Source organism: Tamandua tetradactyla, chromosome 7, assembly GCF_023851605.1.
Source record: "Tamandua tetradactyla isolate mTamTet1 chromosome 7, mTamTet1.pri, whole genome shotgun sequence".
Taxonomy (NCBI): domain Eukaryota; kingdom Metazoa; phylum Chordata; class Mammalia; order Pilosa; family Myrmecophagidae; genus Tamandua; species Tamandua tetradactyla.
In genome coordinates this window covers 147252639-147272129 of record NC_135333.1, presented here as the reverse complement: position 1 = coordinate 147272129, position 19491 = coordinate 147252639, and the positions used below count along the sequence as shown (strand labels likewise).

General features: G+C 32.9%; 1 protein-coding gene across 5 annotated transcripts in view; it reads right to left on the bottom strand.

The window, feature by feature from the left end:
* Positions 1-19491, bottom strand: part of NAV3 (neuron navigator 3) — a 622569-nt gene that overhangs the window by 58477 nt on the left and 544601 nt on the right. For all 5 annotated transcript variants that reach the window (XM_077111502.1, XM_077111504.1, XM_077111501.1 and 2 more), the window contains 4 exons: positions 17821-18009; positions 15124-15176; positions 8836-8859; positions 6101-6178 (listed from right to left, as the gene is read on the bottom strand). In XM_077111502.1, coding sequence (XP_076967617.1) covers positions 6101-6178; positions 8836-8859; positions 15124-15176; positions 17821-18009 — 344 coding nt within the window. The remainder of the gene's footprint in view (positions 1-6100; positions 6179-8835; positions 8860-15123; positions 15177-17820; positions 18010-19491) is intronic.

The following is a 19491-nucleotide window of genomic DNA, read 5'->3' as shown; positions in this document are numbered from 1 at the left end:
TTTGGCTTAATTTATCAAATTAATTCTGTTATTTTAGAAATAATAAAATGCTGGATTTTTCACCAAATGTAATAGATGATAAGGGAGTAATAGAGGTAAAAAAGGGTAAAAATTTTTCTACCAATATTGATCTCCCATAGTGGGGAGAAAATAGAAAGCAAAACTTTAAAATATTGGTCAATATGTCTTGTTTGAAAAAAATGAGGCTTTTTAAAATATATAGATTTTTTAGGGGGATTATTAATCACAATTTACTTGATTCTGACTTCTCTTCGAGCAGTTATATAATTTTCAGGTCAAAGTAAAACTGTATCTATAAGATGATAAATAATCCCTGATTTCTGCTGGTTGCAGTCTGTCAAGGTAATAAAACAGACGATACTTAAAGTATCATCTTAAGGGAAAGTATTTTAATACTATACCATTTTTAATTTTGGACTCGCACAAAATGATCTGAATAGACATATAAAGAGAATTACTACTGTGCTAAACCATAAGATGACATCATTTTGCATAACTACATTGCATTTCTTCACAGATAATTGACTAGCAGTCCATCTATCGAATAAAAAATAGTCCAAATTTAAATCAAAGTTTATATTTAGATAGAAATATATAAAATAAGACTGTACATTTGAAAATCAGCAGTTAAATGAACTAAGAAGGATTCTGGAACTCTATCAAAATAAGTTTCATCTTTCTTTTACACTTCAAAATTGTCTTTTCAGTGTTTGTCATTGTTGGCATGCATAAAATAGTTTTCTCTTAGAAGAGATGCAGGAAAGCGAGAGTAAATGCCAGGTTGATTTTGATATAAAAGTATCAAGTAGAGGGTGGTAGAGGGTGAACCACAGTGGCTCAGCAGGCAGAGTTTTCGCCTACCATGTTGGCAACCCACGTTCGATTCCCAGTGCCAGCCCATGCAAAAAAATAAAAAAAGTATCAAGTAGAGCAAAGTAGGACATAGTCTCAAGTGAAATAGCACCTGAGAGATTTTTGGTTAAATAAAAAATGGGTTGAAAGGCAAAAAAAAAGTGCCTTTTGTTTTGTGACATAGTCATTCAGTGAAACCTTTGAAGAATGTTAGTAATAATTCCCCTAGTGTCCATTTCCAAATTAACTAAGAGATGAGATGTGTAATGATAACGTATATTAAAAAGATAAAATCCCTAGCGAAGGCTTCCCTCCTGTCTTGGCTGCATGAAGGTGTGGGGAGAGGCCACAGGGAATGTGGTAACTCTCCAGCGTGACCAGCACCTGTTACTGCCTTTCCGACGGGGGGCTCTGTTTTCTTGCTGTCCATTGGCAGGGTATCGGGGCCAGGTCATAGCACTTGCCCACCACCCTCTCTCTTTTCTAAAGCCATCCTGACAGAACAGGTTTACAGTCTTCCTGGGTCTTTATGCAGCTTTGAGCAGAGCAATTTCACAATACGGAGAGAAAGCTTCAACTGAATGGAGGCTACATTTTTGTCCATCCAAGAAGAGGTGATATGACTGGACATTTGTCTGGTTTAAAACTCCCTACTTTTAACGAAGGAAAAACAACATTTTATCAGATAAGCAGATGAAGTTGACATTTAAAAATTAAAATACGGGTGGTTGTGAGGACTGCATATAAATGTAATCATATCAGATACAGACATATAAGTACCAGAAATGCCCTAAATTAAAGAAAAGCATTTCTGTCCTGACAGAATAATTCATACTTTTATTAAGTTAAAAATGGATGGCTGGACAAATAAGATGATTATTAAACAAAAATCAACAGACAATGATATTGTCCCCCAGACCAAGCTCAATGTAGTTAGTCATTATAAGTTATGGCCACACATTTCTATGAAACAAACCTCATTGTGTGTCAGTCACATTTAACCAGAAGGTAAAGTGTTTACTTATAACCTGAGAAAACTGATGAATAAATAAAAGGCTTAATTGCAATTCCAAACAGGAATGGTACATTTGAAAAATCTTGATTTATATTGAAGAAATGTTATACATAATTTTATATAATCCCTATGATTGATTTAATTTACATACATGTATGCTTAAAAATGCATATATATAAATATTTAAACAGATTAACAAATTAACCCAGAGGAAACGAAATAAAACACACAGCAAATGAAATGTAAGCACTGTTTTTCTTACAACCAAGAAAAAGCCAAGTGTTAAATAATCTCTTATGGTTCCTTATGGTCCTTGAAATTGCATGATAAAAAAAAAGAAAACAATAAAGAGAAGCAGTACAAGATGATCTGTAGTTAATATGTGACTTACAAGTAATTAAATTCCTGTATGTGTGAAGGAGATTGTCACTTAAAAACACAGATGGACATAAATATACAACAGTCTATCCTCTGTAGCTCTAATACTATAAAATATTTTTAAAATAAGATTGACATTCAAATCATTTTATTAAAATGCATACATGTATCCATTTGTATGAGTTCTCAGCCTCTGCAATATTTAGTCTCTTTTGACTTTTATCTTTCGACCTATTCAGCAAAGAAATTTATCTCATGGCTAAAAGCTTTATGGTGAGTAAGGTTAAAACTCCCAGGGAACTAAAAACTACACATTTCTTTTTTTAATTATGGTAGATCTTCAAGGTGATTTTTATTTTATATTTTTACTTTTTTTGTTTTGAAATAATGATAGATTTCCAAGAAGTTTGAAAGATAAAATAGGGAGTTCTCTTATACCCTTCTTCTAGTTTCTCCCAATAGTTACATCTTACAGAATTTTAGTACAATACAAAAACCAGGAATTTAACATGAGTATACATACGTAGAATCACATATGTAGATTCATGTAACCAACACCTCAAGACATAAAATCATCCCATCACCACAGGTATCTCCCTTTTTCTGACTGTTTGTAGTCACACACAATCCCACCGTCCTCTTACTAATTTCTAGCAACAACTACTCTGTTCTCCATTTCTACAATTTGGATATTTCAAAATGTTATATAAATGGAATTACACAGTATGTGACCTTTTGAAAGGGATTCTTCTCACTCAGCATATTGCTTTTAAGATCCATCCAAATTGTTGTATATGTCAATAATCAATTTATTTGTATTGCTGATTAGTATTTAATGGTATGGTGGTATCTCAGCATAGTTATCTTTTTACCCATTAAGAGATATTTTGGTTGTTTCCAGTGTGTTGACTCTTAAAATAAAGCTGTTATGAGTCGAGAGGTCATTCTGAAGGTTATCCTCATATAGTATATAGATATCCCTTTTCAGTTTTTGGTGCATTTGAGTAGCTAGAGCGAAATAACTGAAACTGCTGAACTGTAATTCAATAGCTTTGATTCTTGAAGATGACTGTGTTATATAGCATTCAAGGTATGACCATGTGATTGTGAAAACCTTGTGACTGACACTGCCTTTGTCCAGTGTATGGACAGATGAGTAAGAAAATAAAGACAATAAGTAAATAAATAAATAAATAATAGGGGAGATAGGAGGTATGGGATGTTTCGAGTGTTCTTTTTTACTTTCATTTTTAATTTTTTTGAGGAATAAAAATATTCAAAATGACTGTGTTGATGAATGCACAGCTATATGATGATATTGATGATACTTTGAACCATTAAGTGTACACTATGGATGACTGTATGATATGCAAATATATAATATATATCAGTAAAATTGCATTAAAAATAAAGCTGATGCAAAAAAATGTATAAAGGATTTTGTGTGGCTCTGAGGTAATTTGAGAAGAATTTTAAAATATATTCCATAATTTAAAAAAACACACAAATAAAGAGTGCATATCTGCTCACATCTATGTGCAAACTTGTTTAGATAGCTATAGCTGGGGTCAGCTGGGGTTACTAGGGAATTTTCTGGGAGACTATGACTTTTTAAACAAAAGCATGTCTTTATGTATTTGACACCGTTTCCTCTAGTTTTGTGTTTCTTACCTTTTTAAAATCATCATCTCCTTAGGTAGACATCATAGACATTATTTTTCCTACTGATTCCCTTCTCCCATGCAATTTTCATACTACAGATACGTTGTAGAGCTGTATGTACTGTATATGTATCTATGTGTTACATACAAAAAGTGTAAGATTTTGTTTTTACTACCCAAGAATCAGTTTTCACCCCGCTGGTGGTCACATCACCTTCAGCTGGGCATGCATGCTGGAAGGCCATGGAAACACATCAGTGGAAATGGTGGAGCATGCATAACTGGAGTGGTAACGGCAGGTGGCCAGTGGTTTGGTTCACATCTGTTTAAAGGGCTTGCTCCGTTTCCTAACAGTGGCAGAGAATTGACCCCAGTGACTGTCTCACTATGTCAGGATCTGGTCCATCTTCTCTATGTGTGTGTCTGTGTATGTTCAAGGCTTCTCAAGGATATAGTGTATATACACATACTGGGTCATACGATGGAAAAATATTAAAAGGAGACACAGGAAAACATACACTAACCATGATTGGGAATGAGGGTCTCAGATGGAAAACATACATTTCTATTAAACACTCTTTATAATTTGGATTTTGTTTTAGTTTTCATAATATGCATTTAATACATTTTATATAGAAATAATTTAAAATGTACTTGTACTTCAGCCCAAATTGCATTATGCATAGCAGCTATTTATTATTGAAATATCAGAGTTATTTCTCTAAGCTCCCCTGAGAGACATTCAAAAATAAAATAAAACCCTGAATTCAAGACATTTGTGCCTAGACAACACAATACATGGGATCTATCAATGAGCCTTTCTCAGATAAACACAACTCAGTGGATTTTTGGCATTTACATTGTTGTATATGCTTTGGTACAAATCCCCCTATTTAGAGGTGTGCTTTATGCTACTTCACATCCAATCTGAATTTTAAAATTTACAGTTACCTCTGAACTATTTCTGTAAGAGTTACTCTTAGAAATAAAATATGGCTTAAATAATACCACTATCTTTCAGTATCATCTAAAAATTTTCTAAAACACATTATTTTTAGGTATCTGCTAACACAACATCTATATAAAAAATAAACACAATCTGAAATCATTTTTATTTTTTCCAAAGTTGAAAAGATAACATCAATTAAAATCCACTGCTTAAATGAATATACTGTGAGTGAAATAATTTGCTTATAATTTTAAGAACACAATGCAAAGTTTTTACTCTTAAAATGTCTCCTATTCAAATCATACAGAGCCAGCGTATACCTGCTCACTCTTGGGAGGTCATTCTTTGTCTAAGAGAAAGCAAAACATAAGGGAAGTATCTTGTTGAGAGGAGGGAGGGTTGATTGGCAGGCAACAGGCCCAAAGCTACACAGCAGAACTGAGCAGTCTACCGAAGAGTGAGGGTGGCAGGACAGAAGGCAAAGTAGCAGTAGCTTCCTGAGCCCGCACTGCTGCATCTAACTCTACTGCTCTTTAGGACTAGGCATAATGCCACACGTTGTCCTTTATTACTCTGTGCCTTTTCTGAGTACTCCCTGGAACATGGAAAGATATTCAATAAATATTAATATAATAGATGGTCTCCACTGCCATGATTTTTTGCCATTTTGGGCTTCTCTGGAGACAGTAAAAGTGTATCCTTTTAAACTGCTATGAGGTGGCTGCCAAGGTTTTCTGAGAGAACTATAGCTCATCTAAGATGTAGCTAAGCTACAAAAATTTAGACCTTAGTTATTTTTTTTTAATTACTTGTATGCTTAACTTGTTGAGCTGAAGGAGTTGAGGTACATGAAATGTTTTATTTTACAAAGGTAAACACTAGCAACCCCTTTATCAGAACTGTGTTTCAGACATGGGGAGTGTTTCAGACACATGGGGAATGATTAAAAACAAGAAATGAGACAGAAATAATGCTTATAGCTGTTATTGATCATTGTTGTTTAATAAGAAATAAGACTCCATTTTAACCACAGAATTATTCTCCTCTATTTTGTCGTAGATTTAATAGCCTATTGCAAAGAAAAACTTACATTAGCCCCACTATTCAATGAATTAAATCTGCGTTGTTGTAGAATTTAAAATTTGTAAGCCTATTACTAAAATTATCCTAATTTTACCATATAAAATCTGTTTTAATATATTTGAAAAATAAAAATTGACTTACATTTGCTGAAAGCTGAGATGTGAGGGTAGCAACTTTTTCTTGTGATGCAACCAGCTCTCTCCGCAGTTTATGGATTTGCTTAAGACAAAATTAAAAAAAACAATTCAATATTCTAGTAAATTTTAACTTACATCTTGGAATTTAATCCAAAAAAGTAAATACTACATTCGGTTTATTCTGCCCCCACTGTGTCAGCACCAATTTCTGAAAATAAAAGAAATGCGAATACTTGGCTACACAGTAACAATCAAATGTCATTTATAAGGAGAAGGGCAAGTGCCTAAATTCAAACTTGGGACTCAGATTAGCAAACTGGTGGATGCTTACTTGTTCCATTTTGTGTCTCTGTATGACTCAAAACACAGTTTACTTTCTTTTGATTCTTCTCTCTTTAAAATATGCTGTAATAAACTCAGATAGATATAGAAAAATATCTTCTTTCCTTAAAAATTAAATATATATGGTTGGCATCTTCTGAGAAGCTATAGAATATCTTGCAACCACTGAAATCTGAGCCTAGTTCATCATTTAAATTTTAGTCTATATTTGAAATAATTTAATTGGATGGAATTTTAATGATTAATACTCAGAGAAGTCTTCTCAATCTTTATTATAAAATCTTTTATTCAGTAAATTATTAGTTCAGAACAGAAATGCTTTAGCAATTGTCTGCATTTTTAAATAAGTAATACTGTTCAATTAACTCAATAAACCAATAAAATAAATATTCTAAAATGTTTTCCTTTTTAGTTGAGTTTGAACTCCAATAAAACAAATAAAAAAGGTATGGGTATATCATATTATCTTATAATTTTAGTTTAAGCACTTTCTATGGTTTAATTTGCATATCTTATGTTGCTGTGAAATATAAATAGTGATTAGTGAGGGTGTAAGAGTTACAATCCTCTGAGACTAGGTTCTAAAATGTACTTCTGGCCTCAAGGGATATTGGTTATTCAGGATGTCAAATATTCTGCTCTGATACATCTTATTTTTTTCAAAAACAAGTCTTCTATTGTAGTTTGAATTTTGGAATACTGACTCAGATGGAAAGGACATTCTTAACATAGTTCATTAACTGGTTTTTTTTCCTTTCTGCACATTAGATTCTATGAAGAAGAAATGGTGTTTAATACTAAGAACCTACAAAAGAGGAGATCTTTAAGCTGGAAGCAGAGATAGTGGACATTAAAATAATTTCAATAAATGTGCTTTCATTTACACCTGTTTTTTAAGAGCTATATCCCAGCTCAGAATCTCCTTTGAGTTCCACTCCTATGATAATGACTACAAATAATCCCAGAAAGCAGATCATCTATTTTTATTCTTAAATCAACACAAGCTTTAAAAACCTTCCCCCATTTAATAGTCTCAAGTACATGTTACCATTTCCTTTAAAATGCAATTCAGGAAAACTTAAATTAATGTAAATGACTAAAAAAAAACAACCCCTCATGGGGCACCACTTTGATAAAAGGGGGAGTTGGACACCTACAAATAAGGCCAACAAATGTGGCGTTTCTTATACCTCAGGAGCTACATGTTTAGAGTTTTGCCCGTTCATGTGATGTAAATAAGAATAGCTTCCATTTTCAAAATTTATATTCATTTATATGGTCTAGAATTATAAAAATCAAATTGGCATAAACAAAACTTTTTCAGTATTTTTACAATAAAATAAAAAATAGCATGGAACTTATTTAAAGAGGCTAAAGATGTAAGACTTCAAAGGAAAGAATTCTTCCGCAAAGGCTGTTGCCAATGCATTTATTTGCTCTGTGGTCTGCCTGCCTCAGGGTAAACCAATCAAACAGTCATTACCTCATCTTGAATCAAGTCCTAATTAAAGTCCTCCTGCTCTCCTTGGCTAGGATGCTTCTTATACAAAGGGAAAGTAAAAGAATATTCCCTCCAGGTTGCAATTTAGTCTGTACATGATTGAAATGAAGCATGTATTTGTGAAATGAGTGTGATTAGAACAATACGCAACAATAGGCTTATGAAAGAGCCATTAAAGTCAGTGAGGTCTTGGCATGGAATAGATGGGCTAGGGCTCTGGTGTTCTATGTTGTGGAAGCCTGGTGCCTAAGAATCAGTGGTTCCATTAATCCTATGCAGATGGCATCACAGTGGGGAAAAGAGAATAGAAAGACCACACATTCATCATTCATCAAAGAATTGATGAGTGCCTACTATTAGAGACATGATAGGTGTCGAGCTAAACCTCCAATCTCTTATCTCAGAGTGAGTTGACTTTGAAAAACTTCCTTTCATTTTACCATTTCTTCCTTGTTTCTTTTCTATATTTTTTATGAGAGCAGTTGTAGGTTTACGGAAAATAGAATTCCCATATACCTCCCCTCATACACAAACACATGCACAGTTTTCCTATTGTTTGCAATTTGCATTAGTGAAGTGAATTTCCTATTATTAACAAATTGTCTTTGTGACAATTGATGAAACAATGTTATTATAATTACAATATTAACTACAGTCCATGGTTTATATTGTGGTTCACCGTTGGGGTTACACAGTCCTTTTTTTGTTGTCTGTTTGTTTGTTTTAATTTAAGGGGAAATAGCCAAGATGATTTTTTTCAACTTGCTTGCTCTCTTCTACCAGCCGTCCAGGAGAGTTGTGTTGTTGTGTCACAGTGCTCCCTAGTGGCAACAACACTAATTTCTTCATAAATATAAATCAAAATAGTTAAATACAAAATGCTACAAGGCATTTACCTCTGAATGAGCTTTTTCTTCAGCCTGTAAAAGAGAAAAGAAAAAAAGGTGCAACAAAATATCAATTCATTCCATAAGTATAAGCGAATAAAAATTATTTTGCATATTTAAAATATTATGATCTAATAAAATGCATAAAATTATGAAACTAAAATAGTAAAAACAGACAATGTTAGGAATTCAAAAGAATATTCCTTTCAATATAAACCATATGGAATCTTAAATATATAGGCCATTTGATTCATAGATTAATAATATGCCTTAAATGCAAAGAATAAAATCAGTGAAGTGTTAGTCTAAGATCCAGACCATGAACAACCGAAATAGTTTTGAAATGGTTGCCTAAAAAAGATAACTGAAGAAAGAAAATGGAATCTTGGATTTTGTTTTTATGGACTGTAGAAAATTGACTCAAGAAATTGCATGAGAGCTCCATCCATGATGGAAACTTTTACACTGTGATTTACAGATCAGAAAGAATGGCAAATAAAGCTGGGGAAAATTCTGACGTACTGATAACCTCAGGAAATCAAGCTAATTAGTTTCCATTTTCATTTCCCTAATTTTTACTAAGTTTATCGGGCTGCAAGTCCGCGAAATATTGAAATGTCAAGTACTAAGGTGGTGATAAAAGTGGTAGATAAACATTTTTGGCTGTTTAGTTTGTGGGAATGAAGGCTGCTGCATGAACTTGCAGGGTGTTTTTGGCCTTAGTTGTAGGAAACTCATAGCTCTGTTTTTTTTCTTCATGCTGGGTGGAATAATGGCAGAAAGTGAGTTATGAGAGTCATTATGCTTTGGAAGCTCCCTCATTCTGGAAAAAGCTTGGGAAATGCAAATTATCACTGAGTAGGACAATTCTTCTCATTCACTTGAGGAGATTCAGAACTGAAACACAGTCTCATGTCTCCTATCTCTATTTTTCAGACACTTCCCAATTAAACGATATAAAAGTAGCAGAGCTGCTTTTTATCTCTTCATTTACTACAGAAAACATAACATAAAACAAAGTAAAGTAATCTTAAGGATATATTTGGTACATAAACATCTGCTTTAACTTGAGTTTTTGTTTTTCTATATTTTGGCCCACCGAAAAAAAAAATTAAATGCACAGCTAGTAATATTATAAATAAATAATAGAGTGGCTAACTGGTAGAATCTTAATAGCCTTAAAAGTAAACTTTAAGCTTCAAAATGAAATGCTGACATAAATCTTGTACAACTCAATTTTGGCTTTTAATTAAAGATTTTTTGCGTGTGTGTGTGAATTTCAATGTGTCATATGTATTTTACTTTTGGAGTCAGAAGTAGGGAAAGTATTTTAATATACAAATTTTATAAAAATAAAAGAAAGCTGGAGGTTGTTTACCTTAAGATATGTGTGGCATAATTGTATATGTATCTTAGATTTCCCTGATGTTTAAATACCTTGCTAATTTTGTTACAAGTTTATTCTCCCCAAGTCCGATTTCTTGATTTGCAAGGGTGACATAAAACTGGACAACAATAAAAATCTGTATATTTGTGTCAAGTAAAATAAAATGGCTGCTGGCATTGCAAGTCGCCCAGAGAAGATGTTTTCCAGAAACGGCTTGCCCATAAGACCAAAAAAAGAAAGAGATTTGCAAGAGTTTTCCAAGAAAATAGAACACACCCTAAGGGTTGCAAATAAGCAACTGTTGGTGACAAAACTAGTTTTGGCCCAATAGACACAGCTTATCAGAATGAACAAGCATGCTATATTAATTCATTTATAGCTGTTTTCCTCTGAATATAATGGAAACTTACTATCAGCCAGTTCAGAACATTTCCTCACTTGCCTTTGCATTCGCCCTACATAAGCTTCCCTTTTCCATCCCTTCAGTGGAGCTCTCTTCTACTTTCTGAATGCCAGAATTGCTCAATAAAGTATTGATAACTTGAATTGTATGAAAAGTCTTTCTTCTATTTGAAAAAATCAATTTAAATTGTGTTTTGAAAATAAGTATTTAACAATTTCTAATAAATAGAAATTATATCACAGTGGTGTTCAAGACAGAACATCTAAAAGCTGCAAACGGAATTGTATTTGTCAGGGAATTAATAATCTAATTAGAAAATAAAGCAAGAAAAATTATGAACTTATGGATGATCATAAGATATGACCCTAAACATTTGCAATCATTTTATATCTTTTATTTAGATATGAATTTTGGGAAATTTCCCATATTACTTATCTTTTGGACCCAGAGAAAATTTATGGTAATGAGTTATATGCAAACCCAAAATATATCTTGTTGGGTTCTCAAAATGATTTAGAATGGAAAAGTATTGCCTATAGTACATATGTCTGTGACAAAAAAAAAATCTGTCTTAAGAATTTGAATAGCATTATATAAGATTGAGATTTCTTTTCTGATCTCTTCTATGTGAACAGCTTTAAAAATATTATCTCTTCATTCCTTTCTAAAGGGCCTTTGAAGAAGAATCTCCAAAGAAATCCAAATTCAGTAATAATTACCCACTATATACTTGATTGGTTTTCCATAAACATTTTGCTTCTACTCATTGAAATCTCTTCCTAGATTGTATACTTCACTTTAGATGCAAGATAATTTCCTTAAGCATTGACTGAGTCCATTTCTTAGATGCTTACTCAATTATCTAAAATTTAATATGAATAGACTTAAAGAATTCATTTAGGTTAGAAAAAAAATAAGTGTTTAAGAACACTTATTATATTTTTTCATTTAAAAAACCCCTGATATGTTATATAGTCTAGTAGCAAGCACAACCATTACATATTAATTCTATATATTTTGTTTATAATGAGCTTTCTCATCACTGATTTTTTCAAAACTATCATTTTCTTTCTTCCTTGTATTATTTCATAATCTCCAGTTATTGATACCAGGTACATGTTGCTATAAAACTGAAGTAATTAGCCAGAAAATTGATGATACATTTCTTTCAGTGATTTAGGCATTAGGATTAATAATGCTATGATGGGATTTGATTACTTGCCATTTCAAAATGATGGTTTCAAAACAAGCCCAATGTCCTGGAGGACGGTAAATAATATAAAGCACCTTGCCTAAAGAAATAGATATCAGTCTGACTATTCTTTAAACATTCACCGGCCATGCATTTATTCAAACTTAACCTAAAAATATTTCTTTAGTTTTAGCTATGTTTTAGGCAATAAGACAAGCACCAAAGGGATACACAATAAGCCAACATGGGTTTTGCTTTCATTAAGCCAATAAAAATTAGATTGCAAGTACAAAAGAGGTTCAATATATTTTTAAATAACAAATACATTCAGCCAACAAAAATTCAAATGTTTAACAGGACCACGCATTTAAAGGGTAAAAAGGGCCTTAGAAATTATTAAAAAAAAAAAAAGTCACACAACCTTCTTGGACTTTTATTTTCCCACTTTTGCTAGAGAAATGGATACTGAGGAGTATTTCTCTACTATAGGAGCAACAGTGAAATGATTAAGAACAATATAACCTCAGATAACTAAATCTGAGAAAGAAGAGAAGTGGTAGAGGCTGCCGCTTGCCTGAGAGCACTTGCCAGCACCGAAAAGGCTTGATGCAAAATGCTGCTAACCCTGAAGGAAATTCGTCTGTGTTGCTAGATATTCTAATTTTTTAAAAAGAGACTTTAGAAACTTGCTTTTTTAGATTAAAACTCCAAATTTCACAGTGTTGGCTTAGATTTAAAACAAATTCTACGTCTGCCAAAAGTGACGCCCTGTCGAATCACACTGGGCTTTGAGTTTGCAACCTCCTGAAGCTTTTGGCCCAGTAATTCTACCAGGTGAGTTACTCAATTTTATTATAAAATACTTTTGAAAAATTAATCAAATTGTCATGTTTGGAGAATTTAAAAGAGTTATACATGAGGAAAGCATTCTTCCCATGAGATTTGCTGAGGCTGGAAATTTTATAAATAGATATTCTTTGCAACTAGCTATCTTTGTCAGTATATGTTTTATTATTCATTAGCTCTATTGCCCCATAAGCTGCCTTCTTTGATAATATTAGAGTTTAATATGGTTTATGCTCAAGGTTAATAAGAACATTCTCTTGCATCTTATATTGGCTAATATTTTCCCCACAAAATAATCTTTTTTTCCCCCTAGAGTACTTTGATTTTTTTTGTTTGTTTGTTTTCTTTTTTTCCATGGGCAGGCACCGGGAATCAAACCCGGGTCTCCAGTATGGCAGGCGAGAACTCTGCCACTGAGCCACGGTGCTTTGATTATGTTACAGAGGATGGCCATGCACTGCTGTGTGGGTTGTGCACTACATTAGTTATTATAGCACATGCTCCACTTACCCCAGACCCCAAACTACATAATGTCACTCTGTCCCAGTCCTTCAAAATGCATTTATCTGAATTGTTACATAGTAACTTGTTAATTCAAATACATAACATATAATACATATATAAACATATACATATTATATATATAATTTTCATAATTTCAAATGCAACAATTTATATTTCCCAATTACTTAGTAATATCACTTCCTCCTATAGCTTTGATCACCTGATCCCTTCTTCTTTTCACCCTTAACTCCAAGGCCTTATTTCACTTTTAAACATACGCATATATTATCATTGTTGCCATTTAATATTGTACTCTTCATGCGATACTTATCATTTATGGCTCTAATTGCATTTATTGTTTGATATTGTAGATAGATAAGATACCAATCTTGTACCAATCATAGCAATATTGTAGATAGATAAAATCTTATCTATCTACAATATTTTAAATAAACCCCTTTCATTCCCTTTAGACCTGCACTCTTAAATTTGTAGCCACTAGCCAATGTAGCTTTTAAAATGAAAATTTCAGCTCCTCAATCACATCAGGTACATTTGAAATATTCAGTAGTCATGTGGATCTAGTGGCTAATAATTAGTGCAGATATAAATTTTTTTATCACCACAGAAAATTCTATTGGTCAACACTGATTTAGATAAATTACTTCTCTATTTTCTTTCAAATCTATGTTTTATTTCTTCTTGAGTCTTTCTCAGTCTTCATAAAAGTAATTTTATCCATCTTTATATATCTTTAAAATATGATTATAATGATGCTGCATATTTTGATGTTAGAGATACAGAGACTTCAATTACAATGGTTTTAAGTCAGGATAGATTTCTCCAAGAAGTGGCAGCATTGGCCCAAAAAGGAGCCAATGGAGTCAGAACATTTCTTTTATGTGTTTTTTTTGCAATAAATGTTCACATTCCTTACTTCCTTATCCATTTGTCTAAAACTATAGATTTGCCAAAATATTAATAGATATTTCTTCACTTATATAATCTATTGGCACTTTCTATCATTTTAAAATAAGAAGAAAAATCTTGCACCTAGCCTATCATTGACAGGTGCAAGATTTTTCTTCTTATTTTAAAATGATAGACTCATCTTGAGTGACTACCTAAAATAGCACATATCAAAGATTAACTTCTAGTGAGGTCCATAACATTTGAAACTTAGAAAACTGAGGGAAACATTAGTATTGTCATTGATATTGACCTGCTCATGACAGTGGGGGCTGTAAATCTTTCATGAATCTTTCAATATAGGATTAAGGGTTATTAATTGTATTCGAGACTCACTGAGATTCTGCAAACCGCTTTACCTCAACATTAAGGAATGCTTTTGTAAAATATAACTTCCTGTATAATTTTTGGTTGATGGAGAAATGATATCAAGTGGACAGAAAAACTCAACTTAGAAAAAACAGACTAATTTCATATACTGGGAAAATTAAGTTGAAATAATAGCATTTCTTTCTAAGAACTAAAGATTTTTTTAAATCACACTGTATTTTCAACATATCTCTTATAAAACATTTCCAGCCCTTTTAGATTTTTACCATTTGGCACAATTTTCTTAAAAAGTGAACTTTAAAGCTAGCATAGAGAAAATACGCTAGAATATCAATTACCAGGCCTGGTTCATAGAACTGAAGAAAGCAAAAAGTCAATATTATGAAATTATGGTAGAACACAGTACATGATCTCAGGACTCTGAATCAGACTATAATAGACTTTATTAAGTTTCATCTTTCCATCTACTTATTAACTATAATGAATACATTAAAGTCAAGGGAAGGATACACAATTGTCCACAGAAGGGCTGCACGAGCATTTGCCAACTTATTATATGTGCAGTAGCTTAGATATATTCCCCTGTGTACTTTCTGTGTCTCTGTCTATTTAATAATCTGTGTGCTTGGCAATGGCAGAAGCTTTATCTCAACAGTGGATACTTACAGTAGAGTAAAGAGAAGATGTGCTGGAGACCAGAGATAATGAGGACCCATGAACTAGAGAAAGCAAAAAAAACAAATAAATAAACAAAATAGGTAAAAATAATAAAGTAAATCCAGGCCTTTACTAAAGATATAAAGAACCAATGAATAGGAAAATAAAATAATGACAACTAGTAAAAGCAATCTGAGGACAACTGCACTATATTTTTTGCAGATCAAAATATTTAGACGAATACAAACACCATATCAATCCCCTAAAGTAATTTATTCACCACGTCATAGGGAGAAGTTGATAAGCACGAGCTCTTCAAGAATGTTTTTCATATATTGAATGCAATATTAATATTAATAGTAATGGTAATAATAATAACAAACTTCTGATAGACAACAGTCAGAACATAATGAAAACCCAAACTAAAATTGCCATAATGAAGATTCATTTTTTTCAAATTTTCCTATATATATTTTCAGGGAAATAAGCATTTTATCAACTTGCATTTCTGCATTGCCTGTGATGAGTTGATTGTACCCTTTTACAGTCAGGATTATTATTTTAGTAATAGAAAATTACTTCTTATTTCAAGGTGGTATCTCATAGAAATTAAAAAAAAAGGAAATTGCAATTGCATCCTGTCTTTTACCTGCAAGTATCCAAATACCATGTTTAAACAATTAATAGCCTTGTTTCTATTCTTGCAGTTCCAATTGATTAAATCCAAAAGATGGATAAAATTGTGTTCAATAATATCTGGACAAAAGGTCTTCCTCTTCTCATTATGGCATAGAAAGAATTATATCTGTATATCCATTCATTAAACAAACACTCATTGAGCACACGCAATATGACAGACCCTTACTAGATGCCAGGACCAAAAAAAAAAATAGCCCAAATCTGAGGAGCTTAAAAAGTAGAAAGATACACACCTAAAAAGAAAATCACAATGGAGCAAGTTAAATGCTATTGAGAAGAAAGTGCAGGCTCCAACAAGAAAAGGTGGTAGGAATATACAACCCAGGCTGGTAAGAGATGGGAAAGGGGCACTGAGTTGGTGGCAATGAAAAGAAGGGGATGTACCTGGGGGAAACGAGGAAGCATCTCTTTAAAATGGATTAAGTGTAGAGAGGTGGGCCCAAAGAGGAATGAAGCACAACCCCAAGATTTCTAACTGAGCAAATATCACTCTATTAGACATGCAAAATGTTGGTTTTGAGTCAAATATTTAAAAGAAAAGCACATTCTTTCAACCTCTAATGACATTTGCATGAACTAAGAGTATTAGCCTGGTGTATTGGAAGGAACATGGACAAAGAATCAAGTCCTCCTGCTATTTATAGGTCTCTAACTTATAGTTTGTAGGTCAACTATAAGTTGGTCTCTAACCTGATAAGTCAGTATGAGCTTTAGGTGGGCATACTAAGGTCCTTCCATCTTTCTCATTCAATAATTTCTTGATTCTAAACCACAATGAAAGAATCATAACAGTTCTGTATTCAACGAATGTGCATCAAAAGACTCTCGGTAATTCAGATTATTTAATCCTCGTTCACGAAGTCCAAATTTCCCAGAACATAAACAGCATTATATTTGGAAATGAGGCACTTGAAAATTATTTTTATAGTATTCTAAGGCTGTTGATAAAAGGAATGACAGAACCATTTTGAAACACCAAAAGTCTTAAATTTTAGATTAGTTCTATTTTGTCAAACTACGCTGCAGAAATTAGCACACTCTTGGGGTGTAATTTGCTGTTACCCAGTATACTCAGTGATTTCATTAATATCCTAAAAGGTAGTGGCAATTGTGGTCAACTATTTAGTGCCAGAATGTTAAATGCATACTGATAACCCGAAAAACATGAGGCAATTCTCATAGCTTCGTAAACATTCAGTCAGAAAATACTTTAAATGAAAAGGAGTGTAGAGAAAGGAATATAACTATTCTTTACTCTAATTTCATCCTCACACACATTTGTGAGATTGTGCATGCAGAAACTAGGACTAGTAAAGTTAAGAAATGTGCTCAAATTCATACCACAACAAATGGCTACACAGAGGCTTAAATCCTAGTCTGTTTCAGGGTTTGGGGTCTTTCCTACTATATGCAATTACTCAGGACTAGGATTAGAATGGCTGATATCTTGTGTGATTTAATTTTACTCAGTTTGAATTTTAATATCTAGTTCCATTCTATAAGACCCGATCATAATTTTATTGCCATTGGATTAAAAAAAGTGACATATAAAAGGAAAAAGGAGACACAATATGAATTCTTAAAAACAAGACTAATACCAGAAGGAGTACCTGAGAATTAAAGTAGCTAATGCATGATAATTTCCTAAAATAATTTTTATAATTTATGCTTCTCTGTTACCTCAACTGAGGTGTCAAACAAAACATTGGGTCTGATAGTAGGCACAAGGCAAATATTCTCGAAAATTATGATGGTTCTGTACGAGAACATTGAAATTTTCCCAAAATGTTCCACAGACAATTATTAGATCTAAATCTCTGGCATATTTCTAAATGCATAAAGAAACAAAAGGAAATGAAGAAAATCTTTCTTCAAGCTTCAGGGATCTCCAAATGAAAGTTATACTTACTCATTTATTTCTTGTTTAGAAATCCTTGTGATATGAGAAATGCAATAATTTCCATTTCAGAGTTAAAGTCATTCCATCTTTCTTTCCCGCACACATACCTTCTTCCATGCTGTCTCTGAACGAGCCTGAGTGACTGATGGCCCGTGGCCTTTCTTCGAGAGATGTGGCACTCCCACAAAGCTGCGAGTCATCATAGAGATCAAAGGAAGAGTCTTGGGCTGGGATGCTGTTTGAGCGCATCATGCTGGGCCCAGGAAGGTTAAACTGAGACAGATTGGTCGGGCTCACTGAAAAAACAAAGCACACACGGCCTATTTTGGGGCGTTTGAAAGATGAAAGTCGTAGATTGATAAAAAATAAGAATGTGATACAATGCTTAAGGAAACATGAATTCACGTGGTATCCTTCATCAAGATATGTTGAATCTGCCTCTGAAATGTTCAATGACAGATACAGTAAGCCCCTCTTTCCTTCTAGCACTTTCATGGCAAGCAGTACAGCAATTTCTAAAACAACATTAAACAAAACCATCAGGATGACTCTACAGATCATGCTGGAAATGTAATAAGATGGTGTTTTCTGCTGCCTGTGATGAAGAAAAGATTGTCTTTCTAGAGTCTGAAGGTTTCTTTTTAGAGAAGGATATGGCACGTTAATGGGAAAAGCAGAATTGAAAACAACATAATTTACAATAAATGTAAGTGTTTAAAAAGAGCCTTTAGAGATTTTCAGGCAAAGACTCCATTCACTTTTAATTCCAAATTTATGAAAGTTCATAGATAGGACTTATCACCTCATCACTATTATCAGAGTTAAGTCATAAAAGGGAAAGAGTAAAATAAACATTTTCTTTGAATGAAATATAACTATAATAAACTGTGAAATCTTTTTTATAACTACTTGTTGAAATGTACTTTTTCTTTCTTTTCAATGTATATATGTTATATTTCACAACAAAAAATGTTAAAAAATGAAATTCAACACAAGGAACATGGAATTGGCAGCCTATCATAACGTTAATCACATAAAACTTTTTCTGCTATGTCTAAGTCCAGAATGCCACTGTTGGCTGTTGAAAGTTACAACACGTGCACTTCAAAAGTTTTCTTAAATCTGTAATTCAAAATAAAGATTCATTTACGTATTTCCAAAAAAATCTAACGGTAGTCAACTTTTTTTTGTGTGTGTGGCAGTCAACTTTTTAGGCCAGCTGATAATCATTAATTTAAACAAAGATAGGGTTGATTGACTGTGCAGTTGTATTGGAAAACAATACAATACAATTTTAATTCATGAAAGCAGAAAGCATTGAGAAATATATTTATTATAAATGTTAATATTTCTAAAAAAAAAGCAAGTTTGTTTCAAGTATATGAGGAAGTAGGTAAGAAGTTCTTAACATATGAAGGGAACCACTGAGTATTTCCAAAATGTTGGGGCATATGTATTATTGGTTTGGAATTGGTCTGATACCATTTCAAAATTTGCTATGATTTTTTTTTTTTGACAGAGGCACCACACATCCTACTGTAATGCCATGGACTGGCTCTCAAAATATTGTAAAGTAGGAGGGGGCAGCTTCTTAGGGTAACTTAAAGGGGAGTATTTCCTATTTGTCAAGCATTGTGCTGGATACTTTACAGGTGTTAACTGAATTAGTCCTCTTTACATGTTGTAAAGTCCTCTTTACAACATGTGCACTTTCAGTTAACTAGTTGTAACTTTCAACAGCCAACAGTGGCATTCTGGTCTTAGACACAGCAATGGAA